Source organism: Camelina sativa, chromosome 5 (assembly GCF_000633955.1).
Source record: "Camelina sativa cultivar DH55 chromosome 5, Cs, whole genome shotgun sequence".
In the NCBI taxonomy this organism is placed as follows: domain Eukaryota; kingdom Viridiplantae; phylum Streptophyta; class Magnoliopsida; order Brassicales; family Brassicaceae; genus Camelina; species Camelina sativa.
The window spans coordinates 25891133-25902224 of NC_025689.1; the positions used below are offsets into that span (position 1 = coordinate 25891133).

General features: G+C 36.8%; 1 protein-coding gene across 1 annotated transcript; it reads right to left on the reverse strand.

The window, feature by feature from the left end:
• LOC104787592 (uncharacterized protein At1g65760-like) lies at positions 8773 to 10468 on the reverse strand. The gene is made up of 2 exons (XM_010513200.1): positions 9488 to 10468; positions 8773 to 8916 (listed from the first exon to the last, which is right to left on the reverse strand). The coding sequence occupies exons 1-2, from the start codon at positions 10466 to 10468 to the stop codon at positions 8773 to 8775; spliced, it is 1125 nt and encodes a 374-aa protein (XP_010511502.1).

The window sequence follows — 11092 nt, forward strand, 5'->3', positions numbered from 1 at the left end:
AACAGTTTAAAAATTATTATAAAATATTTCACATTTTTAACAAAAGTTCAGAAAAACCCTAATTTATTTTTTAATGTAACAAAAACTCCAACAATTTTTTTTTGCCGAAAGACTCTAATTTTTGTTGAGTCTGGGCTGAAGAGACTTGCCTTAAACCGAAGCTTCCTTGGGCTCTGTGCTCGATCCGTTGAATTTGGTATGTGTTGGTTTATTCCGGGCTAACCGGTGGTGCTAAATCACCCTCCTATAATTGATATTAAATTTTAAATAAAATTAATATGATTTGGTTTTTCAACATCATTATTTTATATATTTTTTGAGTATTTCTATATTACATAACTATGAAATTTTAATAGATTAGGTGAATGATAACCATAAAACTTGTTTTTAAAAAAATTGAAAACTGCATTGGATTAAAAAGACAACCATGATCTCTCGGTGATACGCAAATTTTATGCACGCATTTTGAAAAATTAGCTACGTACAAAGTCTTATTACTCCTCCACTGCATGGGGTTGACTTTAATTATGTAAATTTGTGTTTTAAAGATATGTTGGAAAATTATTTTTCAGTTAAAACATTTTTTTCATAAAATTTAAGATAACAACCGCTATGTAGGTTAAAATATAAGGTTTGAATTTGATGGCTCCATTTGGGCTAATGGACAAGGTTTTGTTCCCTTAGTTTCAATTAGACTGTATTTACCTATATCAACAAAGGAGACGGTATATGTAAGATTAAGAATTGGTTAACAATAAAGCTTTTCAATTTTTGTTTTTTTTGTTGCATATGTTTTAATATATGTCGGGCAACTTAAAAAAAAAAACCAAATGTATTCATCCACCCATCTCACGTTCAAATATTTTACTGGACAAAGAAAAAATTGGATCCCTCGAAAATGATGAAGAACAAAATGCTTAAATAGTTAAATATTATTTAAGACAAATTGTAAGTAGAAACTTGCTTGTTTATACACAAAAACTGAATTAATGTTGTCTACGATTCTCCATAAATGTGTGTGTTTTGATTCCACATTTACTCTATAAACGCTCCATTGACTTGTATAGAATATATATTAAGAACTCACTTAGAATTTAAGAACAAGACTAGAAGAATTACTCTTTTCTTATTAAATCTTTAAGAAAAATCTCTCAAAAACTTAAAGCTCTCTTGTTCTCTCAAACTCTTTTGAAGATATACCACACCTTAACAACTCTTTATATAGAGAGATCTCTAGAACAATTTCCTTTTCAAAATAGGTAAACTAACATTATTTAGATGACTCCTAAATAGAAATAATCATATTTCATAACTTGGTAGAATTAGGATAGCTTGCACCTCAAGCTATCTTCAAGCTTAATCAACATTCTTCCCCTTAAGCTTGAAATCTTCATTACCAATATCCTTCACACCAATGAGCTCTCTCATTTCACTGAACTTAGTTCTTCCAAGAGCTTTCGTCAAGATGTCCGCCTTCTGCGCTTCTCCAGGAACATGTTTAACCTCTACTTGTCCATTCTCTACACACTCTACGTATGAAATGGTATCTAGTGTGTATGTGTTTGCTTCGGCCGTGGAAAACAGGGTTTCTAGTGAGAGCAATCGCCGATTGATTGTCAATTCTAATAAGAGCTTTCTCACATTGTGTCTCCGTAATCTCACTGAGTAGGTCCTGTAGCCATATCGCTTGTCTTGCTTCCCCCGTAGCAGCAATGAATTCCGCCTCGCACGACGAAAGAGCTACTGTCTCCTGCTTCTGAGAACACCAAGTAATCAAGCTTCCCCCAAGGTAAAAAACGTGACCAGTTGTGCTCTTACCATCATCCGGATCCACATTGTCACTACTGTCGCTATATCCAATCAACCTCGAATCTCCTGAAGTCATTCTATTAAACGTTAGTCCTAATGTAGTGGTTCCTCGTAGGTATCTTAAACATCGCTTCATAGCCACTCCGTGTGACTCCTTTGGACTTTGCATATAACGACTTAGGACTCCTACACAAAACGACAGGTCATGTCCCGTGTGAAGTAAATATGTTAAACAGCCCACAAGATTCCTATACTCTGTAGCATCAATGTCTTTCTCCTTTGGTGCCTTAGATAACTTCAGTCCATCTTCCATTGGCGTTTGAACAAGATTACAATTCGACATACCAGCCTCTTCTAGTATCTTTAATGCATAACGCCTTTGGCTCAATGTTACCCATCTTGGTGCTGACATACTTTGATCCCTAGATAGTAAGTCAGCTTATCAAGGTCACTCATTTCGAACATAGACGCCATTTCCCTTTTAAACCCTTTTATGACCTCAACACTCGAACCAGAGATGAACAAGTCATCTACATACACTGCAACAACAAGAACTTCCTATTTCACGTTCTTTCGATAGACCGAGGGTTCTTTAGAGCACTTCTTGAAGCGTAATTAATTGAGAACTTTATTTAATTTCTCATTCCAAGCTCTTGGAGCTTGTCGAAGACCGTACAAGGCTTCGTTGAGCTTGTAGACCTTCTCCTCACTCCCTTCAACAACAAAACCTTCAGGCTGTGCCACATAAACAATTTCTTTCAATTCTCCGTGAAGAAACGCCGTCTTGACATCAAGATGGTGAATCTCCCATCCATTTGATGCTGCGAGACTGATAAGAAGGCGGATTGTTTCAATCCGTGCTACAGGAGCAAACACATCCTCAAAATCGATTCCAAGTCTCTGCACATACCCCTTAGCAACAAGTCTGGCCTTGTATTTATTTATGCTGCCATCGGAGTTCTTCTTGAGCTAGAAAACCCACTTCAAGCCTATTGGCTTGGCTCCCACCGGAAGATTAACTAAATCCTAAGTATGGTTCTTCGTGATGGACCTGATCTCGTCCTCACAAGCCATCATCCACTGTTTTGATTCATGTGCTTCATAAAAATCTCTAGACTCTTCGTCTAATAACATCAACAGTTCTTCTACACAAACTTCAGCAAGCAATACATAATCGTTGGGATATTTGGGTTTTATGGATGCTCTTTGTGATCTCCTGAGCACCAAATGTGTGTGATCCTTATCACCACCATCCTCTCCCTCTTCGCCATCATCGCTATCAGTGTCAGAAATACTTGCTTCCTCTACAGTGGTCGTATCACTTGATGTAGGCTCAAGTTTCCTCTGTTCTTTGTTGTTCTGTTCTGTAACTTGTATACTGTGGTTTCCAAATTCTTCAGAAAGAATTCTAAACACTCATGCCTTGTCTTCCTCTACAATGCTCTGACTCCAGTTCCAACCCTTTGTTTCATCAAAAATAATATCTCGGCTTACTATTAATTTTTGAGAATTTGGATCATATAAGCGGTAAGCCTTTGACCCTGGTTCCATACCAAGGTGGACTAACACTCGTGACCTGTCATCTAGTTTTCTTAGGTGTGGAGCCTCTGTTTTTGTATATCCTATGCACCCGAACACCCGCAAGTGACTAAGATTAGGTCTTTTAGAACCAAACATCTCATATGGAGTCTTGTCTTTGAGTGCCCTTGTAGCAACACGATTAAGCAGGTATGTCGAGTGCCTGATTGCCTCTCCCCACATGAATTAGGAAGCTTCATATGTTTGACGATACTCCGAGTCATCTCCATCATAGTCCTGTTACGCATCTCAGCAACCCCATTCTGTTGAGGAGTGTATGGGGCTGTAAGATGCCTAGTTATTCCTGCATTGGCACAAAACTCATTGAATTCTCGCGACACGAATTCACCTCCACGATATGTCCTGAATGTCTTAATAAGCTCCTTTGTTTCTTGCTCCACCAAGGTCTTGAACCGGTTAAACTTGTTAAACGCCTCACTCTTCTCTTTCAACAAGGTAGTCCACATGTATCGTGAATAATCATCAATTAACACAAATACATATTTGTTTCCAGCCATCGTATTCGGAGTTATGGGACCACAAAGATCAATGTGTATCAGTTCTAGAGGTTTTGTGGCTCGATAAGCAGTAGCTTGTGGGAACGCTTGACGTGTTTGCTTGCCAAGTAAACAAGAGCCGCAAATCTCTTTCTCCAAGTTGATCTTTGGAACCCCTACAACCAGTTCTCCTTGTATCATAGCCTTCATCGATCCGAAGTTCAGATGGCCTAAACGAGCGTGCCACCTACTTGTGTCACTTGTTGTTTTAGAAAACAAACACAATGTATCTTTAACTCCCATGATCACTTTGTATAAGCGGTTCTTCGACCTGGTTGCCTTGACTAGTAGCTTCCCATCATAGTCTCGCATTATCAGATTATCTCTCTTCATTCGGACATCACAGCCTGATTCAGTAGCTTGTCCTAAGCTAATGATGTTACTTTTAAGTCCAGGTATAAAGTACACATCAGTCATCCATCTTGATTCTCCATTCATATCTATGAATTCAATCGTTCCTTTCCCTTTGATATCGATTCGAGAGTCATCTCCAAACCTCAGTTTACCAGCAATGGTGTCATCAAGCTTCGCAAAATACCTGCGGTCTCCTGTCATATGGTTGATGGCTCCACTGTCAAGGTACCAAACATCCTCTCCTGAGTTTGTCTCATATTGTCTTGGCACAACCTTATCTTTGTTTAGATTTAAAATCTCATGTATCATAAGCTCATCTGTTTCCGCTGTACTTTTATTATCACTCTCCTGCACTTCCTGTAGCTTAAGAAGACGATCAGGACAGTTCGATGCAAAGTGTCATGTTTTGTCGCAATGGTAGCAAATCACCCTTGATATGTCTCGTCCACCATTGACACGTCCACTGTTGAATCTTCCTCCACGACCCCTTCCTCTGTTACTGAAACGTCCTCCACGCCCTCAACCTCTAAAATCTCCAGACGAGTCATATTGTGTTTGTGACTCCATGTTTGCAAACATAAGCTTACTCTGTTCATCTTGATCCTCTTCTTCTTCAGCAATACGTTCTTTATAAGTCTTTAAACGACCAATAATATCCTCAAAGCTTGTGTGTTTGAGATCGAGTACCTGTTCTAGTGAAGCAACGATATGAATGTACTTTTTCCGTGGAAGACTCTTAAGAAACTTCTTGACAAGCTTAGATTCTTCAATTTCTTCTCCTAAAGCCGCTGATTTGGAGGTGATTTCAAATAGCTTGCCAGAGAAATCATCAATTGTGTATGTGTCCTTCATCCTTAACCGATCAAACTCAGCCATTAAAGTCTGCAACCTTGCTTCCTTAACTCTTTTTGCTCCTACATGTCTTGTCTTTATGGCTTCCCATACCTTTTCGCCGTATCCAACTCTCCAACTTGTAGGATAAGTGTCTTAGGGATTGATTGAAACAACAAGGCCACCGCCATGTCGTTTTTTTCATTATCATCATAGGGTTCTTCGATGATATCCCAGACCTTATGCACCCTGAGGAGAATTCTCATCTTCATAGGTCGTGGTAAGCATGGGGCATTTGATCGAAGAAGAGGAAGAACTTCCCTCCTTTACTTTTGCTAATGTCGTGCTTGATGACTCTGTGATCTCTCCCATGGTATCGTTTCAATCAAAACTCTGATACCAAATATAGAATCTATATTAAGAACTCACTTAGAATTTAATAACAAGACTAGAAGAATTACTCTCTTCTTATTAAATCTTTAGGAAAAATCTCTCAAAAACCTAAGCTCTCTTGTTCTCTCAAACTCTCTTGAAGGTATACCACACCTTGGCAACTCTTTATATAGAGAGATCTCTAGAACAATTTCCTTTTCAAAATAGGTAAACTAACATTATTTAGATGACTCCTAAATAGAAATAATCCTATTCCATAACTTGGTAGAATTAGGATAGCTTGCACCTCAAGCTTAATCAACAACTTGGTCCTCGTCTGAGCCTTCACTTTGGAAACCCATCTTCGAGCTCCCTTTGTCATCCTCATCCACTTTGATTCTTTGAGTTCTCCGGAGGTCTTTCAGAACACTGCGAACCTGACAACTCGCGAGCTGGACCACCTCGATGCGGAACTCTTCGCCTTCTTCTGGCATCGCGGTTGACATGTGACCTTCTCTTTTTGGAACACGTGAAATAAAAACAAACTAAGGGCACCATAACATCCCAGATTTTCAGAACTGTCTTCCGATGTCTACAACTTAAATCAGCTGTAGAATGTCATCGATCTTGCTTTGTTATACTGATAGGAAGAAACCAGATTGTCTTGTTCATGAAGCCAACCCCTCTAAGAAAACTCTTTATTTCCATGCATGTATATTACCGGTTTCTTGATTTCTCCCACATATATCTTGAACTCGTCGCTGAAGCAAACCTATTATCACATCCAAAGGGGAGTCTCAAAGAAGTAGATACGATGAATTATTGATCAATCATGCTCGGGTTTTAGTTGGTTTGAGCAAGAAAAAGAAAACTCTCTAAAACTCGTCGATTTGATACCATTAATGGTTTTTATACTTTTCATTTGTGGTTTGAATGCATAATTTTTTGTAGACTTGAATTTCTTTTCTTTTGTTGGTAGAATTGACTTGAGAAAGTGTCTTGTTTCGTGTGAACTGAAAAAATGATGTTTCAAACAAATCGTTTTTAAGTTACTATTGTTCCACAAAGATTTACTTTTAGCTTTCGATATGTATTAAGTTATTATTGTTCCATAGATTATAATATATTTTAGCTATTGGAATTGACTTAAGTTTTTTTTTCAGTAATGTTCGAAAAAATCAGCCTAGGGGACGATTGGATACCTGTCTAGGTGTGCTTAAGTGCTTCGAGACGCTCTTATTTGAAAAATACTTAGGTTTCATCTCTAGGGGTGAATTTTTTTTTTCACCCCCTATTCTCTCAGCCAATCAGAATCTTCTATCTAATATTTCATTTAAAAATAAATCAAAATTAAATTAAAAAGCAAAACAAATTAAGGAAACAAATTATGTATACTTGTAATTAAGGAAAATTAAATATTGGCTTGGTTTAGATTTTTAAAATTAGAACAAAATTATATGTCGGTTTGGGTTTACAAATAAAACGGTTAGGGTTTAGATTTTACAATTAAAACGAAATTATATGTCGGTTTGAGTTTACAAATGAGGTGGTTAGGGTTTAGATTTTACAATTAGAACGAAATTATATGTCGGTTTGGGTTCACAAATGAGATGGTAGGATTTAGATTTTACAAGTAGAACAGAATTATATGTCGGTTTGGGTTCACAAATGAGATGTTAGGGTTTAGATTTTACAATTAGAACGAAATTAATGTCGGTTTGGGTTAACAAATGAGATGGTTAGGGTTTAGATTTTACAAGTAGAACAAAATTCTATGTCGGTTTGGGTTCACAAATGAGATAGTTAGGGTTAAGATTTTACAATTAGAACAAAATTATATGTCTGTTTGGATTTATTAAAGAACAGTTTAAGTTTTTAATTTTATAATAATGCATACATATTTTATTTCTTTATTTTATAAGGAGTGAATGAAAAGGTTCACCCCTAGGGGTGAACCCAAGTATTGTTCCTCTTATTTTAGGAAATCGGTTTCTTGGTTAATGAGTTCAAAATTAGTATTAATCAGTCAAATTGACCAAATCAACCAGTTTAATTCCTGTTTTTCTTTGTTTATATTTTAATTTGACATTGTTTTGAATAAGTGAAAATGTTTTATTTGGGTAAAATAGCAAACTCTTTCTAACTTTCTAATGATGTTTTGATCAGTTGTGTGAGTGTCAAACATGTGATGTTTAGTATTACTGTACCATGTTTCATAATTTTTTTGTTTGAGCTTATTGCTCCATGAAGATTGACTTTTAAGCTTTTTATATATTCCTTTTATATATGAGTATTTAGGTTATTATAAAATTAATTAATGTTATGATTTTAGCTGTTTGCTTTTCTCTCGATTTGAGATCTTTCTCTCTAATGTTTGAGTTTAATTAAGACTAAGTTAATTAATGGTTTACGTCTAGACGTTTTAACAGCTTCGAGAGCATCAGATAATGGCACAACATCTTAAGTCTTTAGAACTGTTTCTCTTCAGAATGTCTAGCTGCAACTCAAATCAGCTTTGATCTTTCTTTAATTGTTTACTAAGAGTGAGACGAAGAAACCAGATTGTCTTGTTCATGATGCCAAGTAGACAACCCTCTAAGAAGCTCTTTATTCCCATATAGATCTCATGTTTTTTACTTCTCCCACATATTTCTTGAGCTCGTCGCTGAAGAAAACCTTTTATCATATCCAAAGTCTTAAAGAAGTCGATAAATATTAGTTCTTGATCAATCAGTTTTAGTAGGTTTAGGTAGAGAGAGATTCGCGAAAGGCAAAAAGGTCTCTAGAGTTGGAAGTTGTATGTGTTGTTGTATACATCTCGATTGTAAATAATAATCATGAAATGGATTTGTTTTGTTTAATTTATAGATATTTTTGGATCGGAAATTTTATATGTTAGTGAAAGAAGTCTTTCATGTGACATACTTCCAAGTGGTTTATGTCTTGAAAGCTGGAAATCTAGAAAACGCCTTGCACATTTGGTAATGGAAGCGGCATATAATATTCAAGGACGATACTCATTCTCAAATGGTAAAGTATGGTATGCAAGATAAATTCGTTCTCTAAGCCAGTTCATTTTTAGTCGTTATTTCCGTATGTGAAGTAGCTTATGATACCGAACGGATGAAGATGTTTTAGTTGTTCTTACAATATAACATGTTGCATTGCTTTTTCTATAAAGATGAAAAGTAATTTTTTTTTTTATTAGAGATGATTGGTACTCTTAATTATAAAGAAAGTAGCTTTGAGCCTTTGACCACCTAAACAAGCTTCAGAGAAAGCTAGGAGAAAACATTTGGAAAGATCTCTTGGAAGACTTTGATGTGATGATACTTCCATTATCATTGTCTAGCTTGAACACCTTAGGCCATAAATTCTCGGTGAAGTAAATAGAGTTTTGAAGGCATCCGTGAAACTAGGCCTGGGCATAAAAACCATACCCGAATATCCAATCCGGAACCCGACCCGAAAAACCGGGTTCGGGTTGGGTTTGGGTTTACTTATAAAACCCTATTGAGTTCTATTTTCTAATACCCGTGGGTTCGGGTTAGGGTCGGGTAATACCCGGTACCCGTTTGGGTACCCAACAAACCCGAACATATAAACATATTTATAATATTTATCATTAATATACTGCAATTACCCTAAAGTTATGATTATAATTTTGAATATTTCATTTAGTTTTATACCTAAATATCAAAAATAATCAAAATATCTAAAATATATTGTCACATAAGTCAAACTTTAACTAAATTTATTTAAATTTAATTAATTTTAATTATATTTTTCGGGTACCCGGTAGTTCGAGTACTAAATGGGTTCTGAAAATTGTAACCCAAACCGACCCGAACCCGGTACTATCCGAACCGAACCGAACCCAAACATAGTAAAATACCCGAATGGGTTCTATTTTCCATTACCCATTAACCCGAACCCGAATGGGTAATACCCGAACCCAAACGGGTAACCCGAATGCCCAGCCCTACGTGAAACTCATGAGCCAAAACCGAGAAACAAGTATCGGGAGACATCATAAATGCTTTGTATCCCAAGGTCTTAACTTCTACCCATTTTGATAACTCCTCATCCATCTTGTAAACCTTGAAACCGACCGTCATGGAATAGTTACATGTGCGCCCAGCTTTTCTCTTTCGGGGATTCGTTTTGGGGAGACGCTCCACAATGTAAAGCTCTTTACAACCTTCCACGAATCTCATGTCTCCCCAACAGCCATTGGTGATAGTTTCATCGACAGAAGTGGTTAGGTACCTAGAGATTTGAAGATCGGAACTAATACACCAAACAATGCCTTGTGAATCCAAAACGTAAGTTACCCCTTTGTGAACTATAATGTCGGAGAAGTGATCACCCATTTGTTCGAGTCTCCTCAAGACATTTCCATTCCAGTAGTTGATATATCCATCCCAACCGATACCAAGAACTCCATGATGATGATCTTCTCCTTCCTTGACTTTGCCAAGAACACTTCTTTGGAATCCAGGAGCCGTTACTCTTGCCTTGGCTTTGCCAAGAACAACATAGGCTTCTCGAATCTCGGAGACAGTGACCTTCAAAAGATCGAGGCTCTTGGAGTAACAGCGCAAAGGATAACGCGAGAGAGGGTCAAGGAGACGGATTCTCCCGGAGTTGATGATGTCCACATCGGATTTGATGATCCAGCCCTTGCTCGGGGAGGAGGAAAGAGTGACTCGGAAGAAGGCGATGTGTGAGAGGAACGCTCCGGGATCGCATCGGTAGACCTCGTCGTGTAGTAGGGTTTCGCTAGGGGCGATGGGATCGAAGTGGATGAGAGGCCGGCTCGGGAAAGGGTTGTTGTTGTTGTGCACACCGGAGCGCCGCCAAGATGTGCAGATGCTACGGAAGCGTTTGAGTTCGACGACGGAGAACAATCGAACGGCGATAGAGTTGAGGAGCTCCTCCGGTAAGTTAGACCAATCTACTACCATTTCACTCAAATCTGATGTTTCGGCTACTTTGGTTGTTTGTGTTGGGTTGTGTTGTGAGTGACATATATATATATATATATATATATATATATATATATATTTATATAAANTTAAATAAGAACCTAAAAAGATTTCGAATCTCATTTAGGCTCCAAATGGTTGTGTTTTTAACTTTTAAAGAAATAATAAAATATATAAATAAAAAATCAGTCATTTCCATAGATGAAAATTGAATACATTGAATCTAAATGTAAAATATTGCTCCTAAATTGCTGAGTATTATTTTTTTATTTTCTATTCAGATTTTATACCAGTAATGACTCTTTTTCTTTTTTGACTAATCTTAATGTTCATAAGAATCATGATCCTTTTAAAAAGATCTTTATTAAAAATCAATATTTACTCATGCTTATATAACTAAAATTTGGAATTTTTTAAATTGATATATTAACCTAACAAAACGTATGCCATAAATCATGATAAATATAAGCAAAAATTTCACTAACCTAATAACCATTAATTACACGGGAAAATGGTAAATTTCAACCCGTACTATTTCAAAAGTGTAAATTTCTACCCAGAAAGCAGAACTGTGTGTGTTTCAACCTAAACTCTCACTTAATT